Source organism: Ictidomys tridecemlineatus, chromosome 3 (genome assembly GCF_052094955.1).
Source record: "Ictidomys tridecemlineatus isolate mIctTri1 chromosome 3, mIctTri1.hap1, whole genome shotgun sequence".
Classification (NCBI taxonomy): domain Eukaryota; kingdom Metazoa; phylum Chordata; class Mammalia; order Rodentia; family Sciuridae; genus Ictidomys; species Ictidomys tridecemlineatus.
The window spans coordinates 204,759,855-204,781,397 of NC_135479.1; the positions used below are offsets into that span (position 1 = coordinate 204,759,855).

The 21,543-nt window shown below is 33.8% G+C and overlaps 1 protein-coding gene across 4 annotated transcripts in view; it reads right to left on the bottom strand.

The window, feature by feature from the left end:
* Scaf4 (SR-related CTD associated factor 4) overlaps window positions 1-21,543 on the bottom strand; it is a 68,396-nt gene that overhangs the window by 32,304 nt on the left and 14,549 nt on the right. For 2 of the 4 annotated variants that reach the window (XM_078044528.1, XM_078044526.1), the window contains exons 2-11: window positions 13,100-13,183; window positions 12,212-12,256; window positions 10,538-10,699; window positions 8,783-8,918; window positions 8,026-8,165; window positions 7,310-7,486; window positions 2,895-3,094; window positions 2,466-2,574; window positions 730-897; window positions 47-120 (exon numbers count right to left, since the gene is read on the bottom strand). In XM_078044528.1, the coding sequence (XP_077900654.1) occupies window positions 47-120; window positions 730-897; window positions 2,466-2,574; window positions 2,895-3,094; window positions 7,310-7,486; window positions 8,026-8,165; window positions 8,783-8,918; window positions 10,538-10,699; window positions 12,212-12,256; window positions 13,100-13,183 (1,295 nt within the window). Of the gene's footprint in view, window positions 1-34; window positions 121-729; window positions 898-2,465; window positions 2,575-2,894; window positions 3,095-7,309; window positions 7,487-8,025; window positions 8,166-8,782; window positions 8,919-10,537; window positions 10,700-12,211; window positions 12,257-13,099; window positions 13,184-21,543 lie in introns of all 4 variants that reach the window. The other 2 variants (XM_078044527.1, XM_078044525.1) reach the window with 1 other exon arrangement.

A 21,543-nucleotide genomic window follows, 5' to 3' on the forward strand; every position in this document is an offset into this window, starting at 1 on the left:
ATACAGGATTGGTAAGACATTTTCTCTAAATTACCTGGATGCTGACCTAGATCTTGACTTTCTGCTATCAGACATATGCCGCTTAACTTCTGGAATACAAGGCTGTTCCACTTCCATTTCCTTAAAAACAAAACCATCATAAAATAAGAAACTGCAAATTCTAGAGGCCAAAATTTAACAAATACTAAATTAAAAAACTCTTGCTCCAAAGAGATTATGTCTTCATCTTTTAGTTACTTGGGACCAAATTTCTAATAAAGTGGTCATCACTTAAAATAACAAAACAAAATGTCATATTTTGGCAATTCTCAATTTCTGGACATTATATAACACTTTAAGACAGTAAACTAGGCATTGATTATGTCTTCTATACTCTATCTCAAACCTCACAGATCCCTGTGGAAACCGGAAGTATTATATGTCCACTTTCCAGGTGAAAAACGTGGAGCACAGATAATGAGGGTTTAATATATGCCCACAGTGGTTTTTTTTTTTTTCCTTCTTCATATTAAAAAACAAAGATGGCAAACAGAAAAGCAGAAACGTCCATAAAAATCAAGGCAACTTGTGACTCTGTGTACAACCAGAGATATGAAAAATTGTCTCTATATGTGTAATATAAACTGAAATGCACTGTCATATATAACAAATTAGAATAAAAAATATACATAAAGTTAAAAAAAATCTGAGTCAACCAAAACAATAATTAGCAATCTAATAAAATTTTACCTGCTGATGTGGCTTCTGTGTAAGTGGTTCATTTTGTGCCTGAAAAGGAGGTTGGAAAGTCTGCTGTACTGGTGGAGTTGGAGGAATCACAGGCTGAGCCATGGGAGGAAATGGAGGTGTAGGAAGAAGTCCATATCCTGGCATTTGTCCATTAGGAGGAAGTGGAACCTTTAATTTTTAATTAGATTAGATTTTAAGTAAAAGCTATCAAAAACAATTTGGAAAATGCTTAGTTACTTTATATAAAACTAAAATACCTTCTATAAACATCAATCAAGAAAAAGCTACAATGACGTTCAACAATGTTTAACAATTTCAATAGTATAATCTTTCCCGGAAGTATTGTTACACACTCAAGTATTAGATTAAAAATCCTACAAATCATTTCGAAATTATGAATATACTGGTTTGACTTTACACATTTGAAGACAAAGCTTTATTTACATAAGGAAGCACCATGATAGGCTGAACTTAAAGTCAAACGCACTCTACTGTGAATTGTCTTCTTTCAAGGCAAGTAAGCCTCTAGGTTTACTTCTTTTTAAATTTACTAAGAGAGTAATTTCAACATACTCAGAGTTTCAAAAAAAATAATGATTTAAAAAATTTTCATTTTATTCATAATACCAACTTAGCAAACCACAACTTAACATTATTTCTGCATGTACAATTCAAGCACTAACACAACAAGTATAATATACTAATGTCACAAAATCTTTCCAATTATTATAATTGCTGGAAATACAGTAATTCATGAGTTTTATTCATATTTTAAACAGGTTTTTAAAATACTTTCCAAACATCACCAACAAGTCTCTAAAAATTAACTTCATATTATAAAATATGAAGAAGAAACTGAAATAAATACATATTAAGAGAATGAATATAGGGTAAAGAGATGTCTTAAAGTCTTTTCTAAAAAGACTACATAAAGTATTATTTCCCAGAGCTAGCTTGTACAAGAGAATCCAATAAGACAATCACTGTAGCACTGAAAAGAAGAAAATCAAAAACCAAGATTCTCTAGAATGATTGTAGTACTGAAGGGATATACTGTATGTGTTTGTGTCGCATATATATATATATATTTTGCATTGGGGAATGAACCCAAGGGCACTCAACCACTGAGCTACATCCTTAACCTTTTTTTGTATTTTATTTAGAGACAGGGTCTCAATGCGTTGCTTAGGGCCTCACTAAATTGCCAAGGTTGGCTCTAAACTCACGATCTTCCTGCCTTAGCTTTTCGAGCCACTGGGATTATAGGCATTTGTCAGTGAGCCCAGCCATGCTCTGTATTTTTAACATGCCCTCTCCTTGCTTCAATAACTCAGATGCATAGCCAAGTTTAAGAAACTGAATTAGAGGACTTACTGAATCAGATTCAATGAACGAATCTCTAACTTCCTGTAAATCTCCAGTATGCTCCTTTAATTTCAGATTTCAAACTATATTTTCTGAACATTGAGAGTTGAAGGCTCTAAAGTATGTAACTGTATAACATGCAGAAAAATGGGAAAGAGCTGTGTAACTAAATAAGTGAGTTTTTTAAAATAGAACTGTAATGTCTCTCTAAACTATTTTAACTAAAATTATAACAGTCTTGTGCTTAACAGTTATTAATTGGAGCTGCTGTATTACTTAATCACAAGTTAACAGTGGTCTGTGAAGCGCAAACTACATTAAGGAACAGATCTTGAGTTATTAAAACTCAGTTGCAAGAAAAATGCCCACACCTGATGGTGTACTGGATCTTGTTGCATTCCCATCATTCGAGGTGGAAACTGATCCATATTTGGATGTTGTGTATAAGCGGGCTGCTGCATGCCATCTCCAGGAAATCCACTAAAAAAAAAAAAAAAAAAAAGTGAATAATCTTTTAACTCATTTAGAAGCACTTAAGATTCTCAGACACATCTATGTTATAAAAACATATTGAAATGTTGTCCAAAAGTCATTAGTACTATATTCTCAGTACTATTTCTAACACAAAAGCCATTTTTAAATTCTAAATCTAACAGGATACCTTCTGTTCAAAAGAAAATCCATAATGTTCCAATTTTACAAAATAATCATTCCATAAAAAAAAAAAAGTTGGGGGTTGTGGTGGTGGCTAAATGTTACTCAAATCATACTTCACAACTATTACCAACTTAGAAACTCACAATGTTGTCTGTGGGGGAGGTGGTGAGGTGGCAGTGGGTGCAGCAGCAGCGGGTGCAGCAGCAGCAGTAGCAGGTGTGGCTACAGAAGATGCAGGAGGAACAGCAGGAACAGGTACTGCAGTGGTGACGGCAGCATCTTCTTTCTTTGATTCTTCCACAGCTTCTGGCTCATCATCATAATCAAATCTATCAAGCAGCTTCTGGAATAGGTATGCCAATATTCCATTTTAAAATTTAGACTAGAATTCAGTCTAAACAACAGATGTTTACCATCATTATATACAACATTGTGGTGGGGTTAATGATCAAATTTTGCAAGTGTCCCAGAGGATCTTGGTTGAAAGACAATTTTTACACAAATAACATTTTGAAAAAGAATTTTTTATTCAGCTTTCCTTCTCCAATTATAAGTGCAAAATTTTCTGACCATTTTCTATTTGCTTAATCTCATAATTAACTGAGCAGTGTACTTATTTTCCTAAAATATTCATTTATTTAAGACTAAAAACCTCTGGAACTTTGTGTACATAAAAATGAGTGTACATTCTTAGTCAAATGTCAATGTATAAGATAACTTATCCAATCACTATGAACACACACAGTGAAATATCCCTATATTGCTTATTCAAGATTATACTAACATGATAATTGTTCATTAGTTTTTCAACATCTATGAATATACTAATATGAAATATACTAATATGAAAAAGAAAATGGCACAGGACACAGACACAGAGTTGTCTCACCACCTATTCACTAGCTTCTTTTCCAAACTTCAGAGCTTACCATAAATTTCCATTAAAAATAATCAGAATAGGTGGGCGCAGTGGTACACACCTATAATCCCAGGGGCTTGGGAGGCTGAGGCCCTAAGCAATTCAGTGAGACCCTGTTTCTAAATAAAACACAAAAAAGGGCTGGGGATGTGGCTCAGTGGTTAAGTGTCCCTGAGTTCAATCCCACTACCATCCCCCAACAACAACAACAAAAGCCTGCAATGAGATCTAGTTTGTTCTTTTTATAGGTAAGGAAAACTAAACTTCAGGTAATTAAGAAATATAACCAAGATTATTATGTCAATGAATGGTAAAATCAGGATGTAGACACTGGGCCTTCAAAGCCTTCAGTTTTTGGCTTACAATAAGCAAATTTTTCCTTCAAGATGTATCCATTCTACTCATGGATTTCAAGGTCAAAATTCCCAATGTTCTGTGATAGTTCTGCCTATAGACTGTGGTTCTACTTCACTGAAAAACAGATTTCTAAATTAGGAAAGGAAGGAAGGCCCCTTTTTCAACAATACAGTATGGAGGACTAAACCAAGTATAAAGTGTTTGGGACAGAGCTAACTTGCGCCCTGGCCCCATATCAGGGGATCAAAAGTTCTTATTATAAACAAACATTTCATATTTTCTAAACATAAACTCTAAGACCAGGTACCCTGCTGTTTTACACATGTTAGTTTATTTAACTCCTGTGGCAGCAATAAAATATAGTTATTGCCATCAATAATTTACTCTAGTAAATACTGAACATTTATCTAACTCCACATCAGGATAGTGATAGAAGCCAAAGTTAAAATTCTGATTTTAAGTCTCTTAACAAAAACAAAACTTACGATCTTTGCATTTTATCACAGATCAATATTTCTTTAAAGTTTTAAGATCTATACATGTTGCTCTGACAAAAGAATTCTGCAATTAAAAACTATCATCTTTCCCAAAGTAATTTTTGATGCTTTTAACTGAAGATCCACAAAACACTGAAATTGACAAATTCTTAGTGACTAGCTAAAAATAGACAATTTTATGAAAAAGCACAGAATTCCTTTTTATAAATTTGATGTAACAAACACTAGCCAACCCACTTAAGGTAAAATACACTTGAGGAATTATAAGTCAAATTATAAGAACACCTACTAACAGGGTCTTTACTTAATATTTTTATGGAAGGCCTAGTCATTGGCAGAAAAAGAAAAAAGCATGGATACTGGAGAGAAAAAGTCAAATTTAGTAGCTACTTTGAAAACCCAAGAGAACCAACTAGAAAACTAAAGCATTTAATACTGTGACCATTTATAAGCTAAAATAAAATCAACAGTTTTTCTGTAACACGAAGAAAGTATCATTAAACTAGTTAGGTCAAACTCTAATCCAGATGAAGGTATTTTTTAGAGGAGATCACCTCTAAAATCATATAGAGTAAAGCAGACTACCCTTCCTAAGGAGTAGGCCTTAACCAAACAGGTAAAGATCTTGAGAATAAAAACTGGGGTTTCCCGAAGAAGGAACTCTCAACACTGCAACACAGAAACCTTGCCTGAGTTTCCAGTCTGCAGGCTTACAGAATTCAGACTCGGGTCTGCAATGATAACTCTAATCTGAATTTCCAGCCTGCTGACTTGCATGACAATTCAAATTTTCTGGCCCTAAGTGCATGAGTCAATTCCTTAAGATAAATCTCTTTCCATCAATTCATATAATCATTGGTTGTCTCTCTGGTGAATACTAATACATATGACCATGAATAAATAGTCAAAGAAAGTTTGAGAAAGTAGGGGGAACACCTGGAAATAAAACATGGCATATTACATGCTGTGGGTGTAGCTCAGTGGTAAAGTGTTTGCTTAGCATAGGCAAGGTCCTGGGGTCAATCCCTAGCTTACATGTTAAGATGTTACAACTGGGGCTGGGGATGTGGCTTAAGCAGTAGCGCGCTCTCCTGGTATGCGTGCAGCCTGGGTTCGATCCTCAGCACCACATAAAAAGATGTTATTGTGTCCGCCGAAAACTAAAATATAAATATTAAAAAAAAAATTCTCTCTAAAAAAAAAAAAAAATCTCTCTAAAAAAAATTCTCTCTAAAAAAATGTTACAACTGGGCTGGGGATGTGGCTCAAGCGGTAGCGCGCTCGCCTGGCATGCGTGCAGCCTGGGTTCAATCCTCAGCACCACATACCAACAAAGATGTTGTGTCCGTAGAGAACTAAAAAATAAATATTAAAAATTCTCTCTCTCTCTCTCTCTCTTAAAAAAAAAATGTTACAACTGATTATGAAGCAGAAATAAATATATTAGTGGGATAGAACACTGTTAAGCTAGACAAAGAAAGATGGAAATTTTAGTGCATTAAAAAAGTACTGAGGGAGAACTGGCAATTCAAAAAAATATAAAGATTCAACTAGATTTCAAGAGGAAATAGAGACAAAAAAAAGCTACTAGAAGAATAAATTCTTTTAAAGGGCGGTATGGAGTTTTCTGAAAATCAAAATACAGAATAAAAAACTAATAAAACTACCAATGTAAGAATTTACATTGTTCCTTAAACTGGATATGAAAGAATACAACAAATATGTTCAAACTAGTATAGAATTGCTTCCCTTTATATTTTATAATTTTAATATTATTTGTTTTCTCTAATAAGCACGTATTCCTTTTTTCTTAAAAAAAAATGCATCCAACCTTTTAATTAGTAAGTCATTCATAAATTACTAGGATACAATGAAAACCAGCATTCACTACATGGATTCTTAAATGGAAACACTGGCAATAAAGCTTATAATTATCTTACAATCAGAATGTTGGAAAGAATCAGAAGTTTTAGATTATGAAACTAAAGATATCATTTAGTTCCATGATTTTCAAACTTTTGTGTTTTGCAACAAAAACTTTTAAAGTAAAACTAAATTTCACATAGCCATGCACCCAATTAAAACAGACAACAGTGGAGCTCTGTGGGTTAAACTTCACAGGAATCTCTGAAATGTCCACGTTCAGCATACCCATGTCCTTAGTCAAAGCTTCTTAGATGTACTTAAGGAACCATAAGGTCCAATACAGCAGCTGAAAGACACTGAACCAACCAAAACCCTCACATTATAGATATGGTAACTAGGGTCTATAAACAACAAACCCAGTAATTTGAAGTCTATATATGTAGGAGAATGGCTCAACTGACCGGTCCAGTTAATGGAATCCTATATATTAAACGGCATTTATTTAAAACTGTAAATTTAAACCCACTAGCAGTAACATCAACAATAAAGTGAGACGAAGAGTAAGATCAAAATAAGCAGGTATGTTATTATGAACAGTTAATGAAAAGTATATATCCACAGGAAATTCATTCTGAAAAGATATATAGCAAAATTTTATAGTAGTAGTTTCTAAGGATGCAGTTTAATGAAGAATTTTCTTGGGTTCAATTTCCTTCATTCCATGAAAACTTTTGCAATGAGCACATCTTATATTTATAACCAGGAAAAATAATCAACATTTTGATGTTGAGTAGGCAGAAAATGTCTCAAATCACAAACAATAAAAGGAACAACCCACAGCAAAGCTACAGAAGGATAACTCCCACAATCCAAGCTGAGTGATACAGACAATGAGGTGGGTGCTGTGAGAGAAGCGTACCTTGTCAAATGCAGTTTTTTGTTCAGGTGGGGGGAAAGCAGCTTTTTGTTCAGGTGGTTGTGTAGGAGCTGTCTTTAACTGAGCCGTGATAGCCTGAACCTGAGCCATCACAGCATTGTCAAGAGCGGGAGACTGTGGTTTTGGAGGTTGTTGAAAAGTCTGAAGGATCTGCTGAAGCTTAAAGAATGGGAAAAATGATAAACCACACAACAAAGTATAATCAGAGTAAAAAAGTTAATTTACTTAAAAAAAATTCATCTTTTACTATTGGTTAAGTTTGTGAATGGAGATATTACAGTGTGCACTGCTTAAAGTTAAAAATGTATACTGACAATCTCAATGATACAAAATGAAGGTAAAAGAAAAGAGAAATACACTTAATTGTGAACAAGGTAAAATGAGTTTTTCTAAAATGTGGAAAAATTCTCTCCAATCAATTTTTAAATCAATCAGAAATGCTACTAGAATTGTGAGCAAGAACACTGGCCACTTAGGAGTTCTAAAGTTGTCTTCAAAGATGTATTGTCATTACCTTGTTTTTCAAATTTGTATTTTTCTTATTATCATATGTAATTATCTCCCTAGTGAGGGCCTCTCTAGTTGAAAAGCAGACGTATTTCCTCCCTTCAATGTGCTTATGAATGAAGAACGGAAAAACAAGAACTGATGACATGACCTAACCATGCAACAATTCAATCGTTGAATAGGTAGCTTACCTGTTGGCCTTGAGTTGTCTGAAACAGTTGAGCCACAGCAGCAAAAGCATCAGAGCTGGGCAACTGTGGTACTGCAGGTATGGAGTTTGGGGTGGTTTGTGGGGGTTCAGAAGAAACTTTGACTGGAGGTGGAGGTGAGCCTTAAAAAAAAGGGAAGGGAGAAATTAAAACCTAAGAAAATGCTAACTTACAGTCAGGTGCAGTAATGCATGCCTATAATTCCAGCAACATATGAGGCTGAGGCAGGGGATCACCAAGCTTGAGGCTAGCTGCAGCAATTTAATGAGATCCTGACTTAAAAAAAAAAAAAAAAAAAAAAAAAAAGTCGCTGGGTTCAGTGGCACAGGCCTGTAATCCCAGCAGTTTGAGAGGCTGAGGCAGGAAGATCCTGAGTTCAAAGCCAGCCTCAGGAAAATCGAGGCACTAAGCAACTCAGTGAGACCCTGTATGTAAATTGGAAAAGGTGGGGGGGGTTAGGTAAGGGATGTTGGCTCAGTGGTCAAATGTCTGAGTTAAATTCCCGGTACAGTCACCTTACAATTTTCTCTTTTTAAACTCCTTTATGGTTCTTTGCGAAAATAAAACTGAGGTTTATACTGTAACAAGTAACAAAAGGATATTTTCATTAGGAATAGAATTATAGAAAAAGGGAAAAAAAACTACCTTCTAAGATGTAAAAAAGTTTCCTTTTAATGGAAAAATTTTACCAATATAGGCAGTTACAACATTATTTAAGTACACAGACACATGACTCTACCTTCATTGTTGGTAACATTTTCTGCTACAGGGGCAGCATTACTGGTTCCAGCTGCCATGTCCAAAAGAGGCTGGATAATTTCAATTTTGAACACTCCATTTTTCTGCCAAAGGTTCAGCACACGAACTATTTTACTCTGTAATGTATGAGAAAACAAATGTGATAAATATTTGCATAAATAATTTGTTATATTACCTTTTTACAAAAAAGGAGAAAGACCACCTAGGGCTAACATTTCCATTGCTAAATCTGTTTCATAAGCAGGAACCCCTCCCATCAATTATAATTCAATTAAACTACACTAATCAGGCCTTTCCTTTGGTGGGGATAATCTAGGAAAACAGAATATCGAGAAAGGGATTATAAAAAAAAATATTATTTGAGGTTTTCACCTTTTTTTTGGGTTGTTGTTGCTGTTTAATCTTTCTTTTTTTATTTTTTATTTTTGTAGTTGTAAATGGACATAATGTTTTTATTTTTATGTGATGCTTAGGATTGAACCCAGTGCCTCATTACATGTTAGGCAAGAGCTCTGCCACTGAACTACAGTCCCAACCCTTAACTGTGTTTTATTTGTAGTTACAAAGAAATTCCACCCTGGACCGAAAAAAAGAGAAGTAAATAAAAAAGAAATTTCTTTAGAATAACAGTTAAAATAATTAAATATTTTAGAAATTGGCCTATAAATGAGAAGTAAATTCTTCTGTGACCAAGTAAACTGAAGGAGATCCAGATGTGTTATTCATAAGCACAATTTATTTTTATCTTCCACTCAAGGAATCATTCCTGTTTTTATTATTTAATACATCCCCCAACTCCCCAAGAGCACTCCTCTTTTAAGAGGCAGAATCACAGCCTCTGGGACAAGAGTCCCCTGTGTTTCTACTTTACTAGCAAAGTAGTAAATCGGTTGTCTTTTTCCTTTCTCTCAAAAAAAAAAAAAAAAAAAAAGAATAAAAACAATATTTTCACACCCAAATTTATAATAAATATCTCCATTCTTCATTACTGAGTATGTTTACCATTTCTTCCACCAATTTATTATCCACTTATTGTATCTGTAAATGTTTTTCAACAATACATTGTAAAACCAACTATATATGTAAAAGGAACCAAATACTATTATCTAATTGCTAATAAATAAACACCAGCTACTCTAGCACTTCTATATGCTGGGAAAGACTATTAACTATTGGCCCTTTCCTTCTAAGCAGTAATCTGAGATAAACACTTCTTTTATTACAGAATTTCTTCATCCCAACTATACAAAGCCTATCTTCCCAGCAGTATTTTTTTTTAAAAGCAAGATTATGCTTCTAGAGCATATTTCTTTGAAGTTTATTTTATTGGGGTAAGGAACATTTTTAATACAAGATCTATTCTCCTAACGAATTTTTAAGGTACCATGCTATTCAGCAAATCTCTAGAATTTACTTGAGTTTAGCTAAAAAAATTAGACCTGTTAATTAGCACCTCCCTTTCCCCCTCTTTCTCCAGCAATCATTTGTTCTGTAAATTTGGTTCCTTTCATATTTCAACAGTACTACATTCCTGAAGAATTTCACAAGAAAACAAATATGAAATGACCACTGCAGAAAACACTGGGGTTTGGCTTCAAACTTACAAAGATCACTACATGGAAATTTTATCTAATAACATAGTAGGCTTTAAATATCTAACACACAATTAAATAAACATAAAAATAACAAATCCAACAAGAATACAAGTTTTTAATTTAAGAATTATTAACTATACCTTATCTTCAGATGGACAAAGATATAAATATTGGAATGTGGCAGTTATGTTTTTAGAGAATCTTGGCCCAAAAACATCTTTATCAGTTCCAAATTGATGACGAGACTGTCGCACAATTGAGTCAATTACATATAATCCTGGAACCTTGTACTCTGGTTTACACTGCAAGGGTAAGAATGTAAAGTCAGTACAAGAAAATCAAACTCACAATCACTCATTACTTTCATATTATGCAACCTTATTCATCCAATCACTGTTTAGAAACTACTCAAATGTTTCAGCCATCTTATTAGCTAACTTGTCAAATTTCCCACCAGTCCCTAAAGAATACCATTCTTAGATACTTCAGACCCAAGATTTTAGATGCATCTGATTCCTCTCCCTCCTCCAATTTCTCAGAATTGATATTACTTTATTAAACCCTAAGCCACTTTAATATAAATTCACCTAAGAACATCTCTATTCCAAACGAACCTTTTAAAATTATCAAAAAAAAAAAAACTTTAATTTTTTTCTCCCCGTGATGCTGGGGACTGAACCCAGGGCCTTGTGCATGTGAGGCAAGCATTCTACCAACTGGGCTATCTCCCCAGCCCTAAAATAACTTTAAGAATAAATCAATTTTAATTCTACTTAAGTACAAAGTTAGAGGAATAAAAGTTTAAAGGTAATTTTTGATACACAAAATTAACACATCCCTCCCCCCAAAATAGAAAAATAGGCACCATACACATTTCTAGTAGCAGTGGCGTAAGGTACCCTTAAGGAAAACAATTAGTAATAAAAGCAAAGCCTATCATTCAACAATTACTCATCTAGGAATTTATACTATGGAAAAGAGATATGTACATATTTTCCCCACAAGGCTAGTTATCAAAGCATTTTCTATAAAAAGTAAAAAGTCAGAAATATCTAAATATCCAGATATAGGGAACTGGCTGAGTAAATCATGATAACAATTATGCAAAGAAGTATTTTGCAGATGTTTAGGAAAAACTCAGTGGAAAAGTAGGTTAACAACCAACATCTGTCTCCATTTTTCTCTTATAAATGTTCATGTACATAAACAAAATGTAAATATATTCAAATGCAAACATTTGAGTGATCAGGACACAGTGGCTATCTGCTGCTATAAAAAGCTCCCACTGATAAAAACATTAGTATGTACTACATTGCACAGCTCCAGGTCAAGAGAATAGGATAAAGCTGTCCAAGACTATTCTAAGTCTTCCAGAGACACGTGTGCTAATTTAACCTCACAAGTTAGAAGACAACATATAAATGCAGAACAAATTTAAAAAGGCTGATTAATGATGAAAATAGGAAAAACTGGGAAAACATCAAAGTAATTTCATCTGAAATACTTGAAGGTGAGATAATGTCAACAGAGTAGATGGACAAAGGGTAAAGCAGGCCCATCAGGCATATAAAGCTCGTGGCCCAAAGACAGAAAATTCTGCTGTGAGACACGACAAAAAACTTGAGTGCCCAATTCACAGTAAATGCTTAATGAGATGCTGCTATAAACATTTTTTAAACTTCTAGTGAATAAAAAGAACATCTAAAGGCTACTTTCAAATACAGTGGCTTTAGAAGAAAACATTCAAATCATAATTTACAATGTAAATTACAAATATGCATCATAAATAAAATGAGTTATAATGAAATAGTTACCTTTTTGATGAACTTTTCTACTATTTGAACTACGTGCTTATAAAGCTGAAAAGAATAAAAAAAATTATTGGCAAGTTTAATACTTTCTACATTTCCTATAGTTTTCAAAAATACTTAATATTTATAGAAAAAAAAGATTGAAATGTATACAATTAAAAAAATTATCAAGATAATACCAAAGAAAACATAAGAAATAATCCGAAAGCAACAAATGGGGAAAAAAATCATAAATAACAAATTAGAAAGGAATTAGCTAAAACAAAAACTACAAAATTAACCCTAAACAGAAGGTCCTTCCATTGGATTTTTTGGGGGGACGGGGCAGGGACTGAATCCAGATTAACTACTGAGCTCATCCTCACCCCTTTTTATTTTGAGACAGGGTTTTGCTAAGTTGCTCAGGGCTTCACTAACTGGTGAAGCTAGCTTTGAACTTGTGATCCTCCTGTCTCAGCCTCCCAAACCACTGGGATTACAGGCAAGTATCACTATGCCCAGCCTTCTATTGGATTTTTAATCAATAAACTTTCATAAAGCAGGATATTAGGCAATCTTATAAAAGGAACAACAACAACAACAATGGAATTAGAACTAAGCAATGCAGTTTCTATAAAATGAGTCATTTAAGTGTGATCTTGGGTAAGCCATTTAAATTCATGGAGCCTGATATTTTTTTTTCCTTTCTTATAAGAAAGAAGCTAATAGCTGGTTTATAACAAGGATTAAAATGAAATAAAGAAAAAAAAACTGAAATAATATACAATTGAAAGGCACACAACATTATCATGAACCTTCAGCAAAAGCATATTAGTATCCTTTGATGAAGATGAATAACATTTTCAAAATTTCAAAAACATTTTATATTAAATATATTTATTTTATTCTTACCTTAATAGCTTTTATAGCAGCTTTAGTAATGAGAATCATCTTGGCTCTAGAGATGGGAGGTTTCATATCCATAAGTGAAAAGAGCTTTAAAAAAAAAAAAAAGTAAATTCAGAGGTCAATTCCTTTGTTCTACAAAAATATTTACAATCCAAAGAGAATACAAAACTGTTGGGACTAAACAATTTGGCTAGTAAGTAAAAATCATGAAGTTTCCTACCTTAAAAAATAACAATACTTAGAAAATACAACAGAAAAATATCATATTAAAAATAACAAAGAAAAAAACTTCATGGATTTTGAGGTAAAAACATTAAGAAATTTGCAAAACTTGTAATAGAAAAAATTATAGGACTTTATCAAAGAACGAAAAAAATGATTTGAATAGAAACAAACACCATGTTCCTGGACTAAATGTGGCAATAGTAGGACTGTCAATATTTAATGCAATATAAATTCAAATCTCTTTTGAGATTTTAGAGAACTTCAAATAATTCTAAGGTTCATATGGAGAAAACAGGCAAGAAACTTTAAATGCCATTATAAAGTTCCATTAATCTGTGATGTAATATAGGAATTCAAAATTTCTTCATTTAGTCAATAAGACCAACAGCCCATTATTAAAAAGTCAACACCTAAATTTAGCAAATCTTACAACAATAATCAAGTGCTCCCATGAGATCTAACCACACATTAATACTTCTTCCCTCAAAGATTTAAATGTAACCAAGAAGATTTAAATCTAACCAAGAAAGTTATAAAGATAAAATCCTGACAAAAGAAGCTTATATCTATCTAGCTTCTTAAATTCTTGTGTTTTGTTTACTTGTAGACATACACTCACTGGAGATATTAAGAAGTTATTTTGAAGTACATTTCAGGGATTCCTAAGCATTATCAATCTTCTTTTGAATCACATTTCCATTCATTTTTAATTAATATCAATATGCAATTATGGACCCAGTGGATATTAACTAGCTGCTGCAAAGAAGCAAGCCTAAAGAGATTTCTGTCGTAGAGTGCTTGCCGAGTGTGCTTGAAGCCCTGAATTCAATTCTCAGTACTGCCCATCTCCCTTCTCAAGTCTTTTTTCCCCAAGGTAAATAGCCCTACCTGGTAGCATATCCTAAAAATTCATAATTTTCAGTTTTCCAAAACTAGACACAATGGTACTACAGATATCAGTGACAATAATTTCAGAAAAGACATGAGATGCTGGATATAAGACCAGAAACTCTAAAAAGAAAAGGGTAGAATTTTTCTATAAATATTAAACAAATGGGAGAAATGCTTAACATCCCTATTTACATAGGGATTTTGTGAAAAGAGATTGTCTAGGCTCTGATTTTTAATTTCATTATTTTATTTACCAACATTATTAAAAATTTATCTTGGAGAATAAACACTAAATGAAAAACAATTAGAAATAAAATAGTCATCACTGAAGCTATATAAACCAATGAGGAACTAAGAAACAAAAATTTAAATATTTCAGCACTTCCTTATCATTTTAGCAGTAAGAAACTGCCTGTATTTAAAAAAAAATCAAATATGCATACAAATTAATACAGCTTCTGAGGAAAAACTCATTGGTATTTAAATTACCATATTTATTTAAAAATTAACATACAGTCTCTATCATATAGCAATATAATCATCAGACAAAAACCAAGAGAACTGTTAAGGTATTATCATCTATGAGACAGTCCAAGTGTGTCCAAAAATAAAGGAGGATGGGAAAAGAAGAACCAATATTTGCATACCTACCATGTATCATGTATAGCTGTTTTGAGAAGATGCTCAAAAAGGTTATATAGTCTGTTTTACACAACATACAGGAAATGGATCTAAACTAAAATTTGTTCATTCTAAAGTTCACTCCTAAGCACACTCATATTCTCACCCTTATACAATGCTGCTTACTGATTATATTTGTACAGAGACTATGATAAGGAATTTGATGGTGGGAGCTGTCAGGCAGGTATCTGAATATCCTGCTTAAATATCACATTGATACAGGGAGAACAATGAATCTTATTTAATTTGGGATGTCTACTGAAAAGCCTGGCAAAGACAGGAAGATGAATCTCCACATGAAGACAAGGCCAGGCTAGAAAAGAAAGGTTACCGAACTGAAGTCGTAAGGATAGGTTAGAAGAAGCCTGTTTGCTAAGAGAGCTCAGGACACCATAGATGGCTAGGGTATACAAAAAAATAAATAAATAAAACTCAAGGCAGCTGGCACTGCCAGATGCAAACCAAACTTTGTTTTTTCCCTTTTCAATTAATTGGCTGAAAAGTGATCTCAGTTTTGAAAGTGATTCTAAATTCTAATCAGTTAGGTAGTTTATGGTGAGAAAGCAAAAATGTATTTCTAGCTATCTTTTCATTTATTCAACAAGCACCTAAGTGCTAAATAGGGGCAAGTTTGGAGTTAAGCACATAAAGATGAGAAAAAAGCATTATTGGTGACCAACCTTGTGTCACTTATTAGGCGTTATACGGTTTCCATCACATTTAAGTTTCTTTTAAAATGCCCTTTATATTCCCTTTTATCAATCTTTTTCTTAATTATTAAACCTGTGAATTTGTATTTGATATATTTTGTGAAGAAAAACACTACAAGTAGAGAGAAGTTTCAAAAATAGAGGCTTAAAAATTTATTATTTAAAACACAAGAAGCCAGGCTCAGAAATGAGAAAACCATACTGCTTTCAAAATGCACATGTAAAAAAGCTTATAAATCTTTGTTTCATAAGCCAACAATTTTACTTCTAGTCATTTATCCTTAAAAGAATTCCTTCAAAAATGTTCAAAGAGCTAAGCACAGTGGTAGATGCCTATAATATCAGCAGCTCAGGAGGCCGAGGCAGGAAAATTGCAAGTTCAAAGCCAGCCTCAGCAACTTAGTGAGATCCTATCTTGAAATAAAAAATAAAAAGATAGGAGGGGCAGCAAGAGAAGGGAAGAACAGTGGAGGAGAAAGGGAGGAACAAGGGAGAAGAGTTGGAGCAAGGAGGATAAAGAGGAAGAGGATGAGGGAGGGGAGGGGAGGGGAGGGGAGGGGAGGGGAGGGGAGGGGAGGGGAGGGGAGGGTATACAAAAAAAAAAAAAAAAAACTCAAGGGAGTTCCTCCCAAGTGGCTCTATGATGTCTACCAATTCTTTGCACATATTTTACTTAAATAACAGCATTCTGGCCTGTCATTGGTTTCTTTTATTGTCAGCTAATAACTTGACTGGACTTTCCCAACTTTTGTTGAAAGCAAAACCTTAGAAAGCACTGGAATTTCCAGATGTTCTAACGAGGCACTTGGGATCATTCCTTTTCCCCTTTTCTAGGAAATTTCCCAAGAAACCACTACCCAGGTACATTTGTGATGTCTGTTACTCTTTATTTGAAGGCATATTTGCCAATATAATTTTTTAAAATTAAAACTTGTCTAAATAAATAAATAAATGGAAGGATGGATGGATGGCTAGGGATGTGGCTCAGTGGTTAAATGCCCCTGGATTCAATCCCTGGAACAAACAAACAAAAAATGATATTGTACTGACTTCTTCAAAGCACAAATTCACCAAATTATCTCTACATTTTATAAGGCAAAAAGGTTCCCTGCTATCTAAACCAACGTATTCATTTTATAGATATAGACACTGAGAAATTAAGCTGATATGCTTTGAAATAAATTCATATACTTTCCTAGTAATCATGTACACTGACATTGATCATTTGGACAGAGATACAGTCTATTATGGTGAGCTAGATGCTTTAATTCCACTTTACAGATGGGCATGCTGAAGTTGAAGAATATGCCCAAAGTCATAAGGCTAATTAAGTGTGCGAACTTAATCTATAATGTGTTGTTTCCCTCAAATCAAGTTATTTCCAGGAAATACCTAGCAGTGAGTTATTTAAAATACATTAGCACAGAAGAATAGTGCAGACACTGAAGATAATAAAGACTAAATAGATATGTTGGATAAAAAATAAAAACAACAACAAAAAAAATAGAATGTAGATCTAAATAGAAGGTACTATATGGCATAGAGGCAAAGTGATGTTGTCTACCCACGCAACAAGTTAGAGGCAATGTAAGTTACAATATTTAATGTGAACTTTATGAGATATTTAAAAACCCTATAATGAATGAGCTAACTTATCAGGGAAAAAACTGTCAACGTTGTTTAGATGATCAGAAGCTAAATACAAAAGTAATCAAATTTCAATTTTATAAGACTTATTAAGCCATGGTCTTTTACATTTTGAATCTCAATTTTATCTTTGGGCATCAGAAAGCACATAAACAGCCAGCATTCTGTACAGTGAAATTCTACTTTCTGAATATAGACTCATCCAAATATTTCTAGAGAAGACAGGGCCCTCTATGGCAACTGGTTCTGAGTCCTTAAAATAAACACTGTTTGCCATCTTTATGAATTATTAGTAGATTACTATACGAAAGCATCTAAAACAGTGCTTAATAAATGTTGGCTCACTTCTTTCTCTTCCTGGTTTTTACTTCCACTCTCCTTCACATTATACCAACCCCCCACTTTTGTTTCTTTACAAATCAATTATACTGTCATTGTTACATTTTTTGTAACAATGTGTTGTTTATGCTGTTTACTATTCTCATTCTAAAGCAAAACGAACTTGTTATTTGTAAATGATTTATCATGTAGTCTTTCCTTACCTTAATCTAGAACAAATCTGCAATGCAGTAATCTTCAATAAAAAAATTCTTAGAGTCACCAATATTGGCTGAGGAATCTTTCAAGTATAAAATCCAATTTAGTGCTGGGGTTAGGATTTTGATTAGCTACTGAATTTTTATAATAAATTTGTTAGTATCATGGTCAGAACATAGGCCTAATAATCAACTGCCTGGGAAATCTTAGTTTTACCACTTAGCGACTATAGGAATTTATTTATTCGTAGGTAAAAAGGGAATAATAAGAGTCAAGTTACTTAAAGAACTCCAATAATTAAATATAAAAAAATACATATTAAAGCACTTAGTGTAGCATCTAGCAGAGAATTAAGTGTGCAACGCAAAACACATAATTCTCTTGAAAAAAAACAGAGAATCCTGGAGATAATTCAGAGCAGTGCTTTTCAAACTACAGGTTGACATCCAATGTGAAAACAGCTTCATGGGTAGGGACATAACCTTTTTTCAGTGGAATAAAGTAAAAAATAAAATAGCACTGCACATAAGGGTTAAGTGCAGGTCTCTACATATAGATACTCAAAAGTCCCTTACACAAAATAGAGTATTTGTATACAACTTCTTAGATACTTTCAATCTTTAGGTTGCTTATAACATCTAATACAATGTTAATAAATGTTACATAAATATATATATGATACTGTATTGTTTAGGGAATAATGAGAAGAAAAAGAAGTCTACATGTTTGGATGCAGCCATTTCAGGCATAAAACTAAAGAGCACACAAATGAGACACAGGGGAATAATCTTGGAACAAGAGAATCTGAAATAAGGAAAGTCCACAGCAGGGTATGCCTGCTCAACACTTCATTCATGTGAATTTAGAGTAGTGCTTCTGCATGCCAAATTCAATCTTATACTTTCTAGAACTACTGCACACCCCCACCCGCGTGCACGCAATATTTTCAATTCAAGATTAGTAGAACCTGTGTAAGTGAACAGTCAACCACATTGTTTTGTGAAATCTCTCAGTTTCAAATCAGCCAAAGAATCATAAAGTCTTGCCCATACAGAGTAACAGCAGCAGCTGCCACTCCCAAAAGGTACAAGACCCCCTTTTATGGTGTAAATACACTACAAAAAGAGCGTATTTGCTAGCAGCAAATCTGAGTTTGGTTCTTTGTTCTGTTGTTTGTTTTAGTTGTGGTTACTTATGCACAAGAACCTGAGTCTGAATTTAAGACGTAAATTCTTACTTGGGTGGATTGTGGTTAAAAAAATAGGAAAGCCGTGCTGGAGATATACCTCAGTTGGAACGGTGCTTGCTTTGCATGCCCAAGGCTCCGAGTTCAATCCCCAGCACCACCACCAAAAAAAAAAAAAAAAAAAAAAAAAAGAAGAAGAAGAAGAAGAAGAAGAAAGCAAGCCAATGATGACCCACAGAAAAAAAAATTTTGTTTTACAAATGAGGAAAATAAGGCCCAAAGTACATTTCTTATGGACAAAGTTTTTGTTTTTTTTTTAAATAAATGCATCATCAAGTCAGAAAAAAGGTCATGTTTTTCAATTAAGTTTTGGCTTTATACATCAAGTATAAAAACCAGAGTATTCCAATATAATCTATTAGTGAAAAAATACCAGACACTGTGGTATTGTGAAGAGGTTTCACAAAGACCTGCTTCTGAGTATGGGCCAGCCATATAGACGATTCTGAGCAAATAACTTAACCTCTCTGAGCCCGCTGTCACGTGAAAAAAGAGTATATTAACATCTACTTGATAGGCATCAAGGTATTAATTTCAGGTAAGAACTAAATGAGGTTTCCCACTTGGGATGATGACTAGAATCACAAGTGTTGGATAAACATGATTATTAGATATAGCACTTCCCTCACCATTATAGCCTGAATTTGTAATTCATCTGTCAATGGGGGGGGGGGTATCAAATCAGCCAAAGAATCATGAAGTCTTGCCCACACAGAGTAACAACAGCAGCTGCCACTCCCAAAAGGTACAAGACCCCCTTTTTTAAGGTGTAAATACACTACACTTTTTTAAGGTGTAAATACACTACAAAAAAAGCGTATTTGCTAGCAGCAAATCTGAGTTTGGTTCTTTGTTTTGTTGCTAGCTCAATGACTACAAGAACATTTAAGCCCTGCTTAAGACATATAGAAACTTGAGATACAAAATATTTTAAACATGATGAAGAAATACTCATCCCAATCTCTTATTCCAATAGTTCCAAGAGAAGATAAGGAACAAGGATGTTTACTCTGTGACACTTGTAGAACTAAGTGTTTAGGGATTAATCAAAGGAACATGGTACTCTATTTACCGATAACATAAACACTGACAAGTGTTACTTAGTTCTATGTTGCTGTGCTAAGTCATCCCATGCATGGCAAATGGCAGAAGGAAAGAAAGGTCAAGAACTAGAGAAAAAGAGGGGTCAACTTTCTTTTCTATTAGCCAACTTTCTCAAGAATGACAGTAATCCATCCATGAAGGCAGATCTAACCACTTCTTATTAGATCCCACCTCTGAACCTTTATGCACTGGGGATTAAGTTTCTGATACTTGAACTTCGGGGGAACACATTCATACCATACAAAATTTAACCTTTCTAAGCTTCAGGAATTTTTTAAATTTTGAAAAAAAATAGTGACTAGTACTCACTCCATCTCACATAAAGTTGTCAGATAATGTATACAAATCTCTTGGCCCAGTACCTGACACGGCACAATACTTGACATATAAGTGCTCAAATAATTGAGCAATATACTGTCCTAGGAATCTTAAACCATACCCAAGGGCCAAGTCTTTTTGTTTTCTTACCATTATCTTTTTTTGTACTGCATCTACTATTTAAATGATGCTTAGAAAAACTTTCCAGATGAAGAAAATACAATTGTATCAAAGATTTGTAAAAGTTCTATGGAATCTTTGTATCTAATCTATAGTTATACCAAATTCAAACCTGCTTTGAAATTACATCTGACAGATTCCATCTAGTAAAATATACTTAATTTCCTAACCAGTCCAATAGTTAACAGCAATATTCTTTGTATTGACCTCAAATCCCCCTTCTGGTATTATCCCTTTCTCGTTCTAGTTCTGTTCCTGTAGCACATAATAGGGATCCTTCTCATGTGATAAAATATTTGGAGATAACTATTATGCTTCTTTCTCTGTAATGCCAAATGATAGCGTTTCTAGATTTGACTGTCCAAGTTAATTCCTTTTAATAGTATATTCCAAATGCACAGGATTCAGATGTATTCCTTTGTTAATGGGATCAAATAGTGAATTGGATTTTGTATTAATTTCATAGTACCACAATTAAAAAAAAATCACCACACATTTAGTGGCCTAAAACATCGCAGATTTATTATCCTTCACTTTGATGCCAGACTCTCACCAGTCTAAAATCAGGGGTCAGGTAGAGCTATTCTGGAGGCTCTAGGGGAAAATATATTTCTTGCTCTCTCCAGTTTCCCACCCAGTCACAGTCAGGATGCCTACGTTCCTTTAGCTTATGGCCTCTACTCTACCTGTAAAGCCAGCAGCATAGCATCTTCTTCCATTTCCTTTATTTCTTTCTCTGTTCCTGCTTGTTTTATGTAAGGACCCTGGGACCTCTCAGATAATCCAGTACAATCAGTCCATATTGAGATCCTTAACTTAATCACATCTTCGAAGTCACTTTGTTCTCATGTAAAGTAATATATTCAGAGGTTCTGGGAAACAAGATCATGGACATCTATGAGAAACTG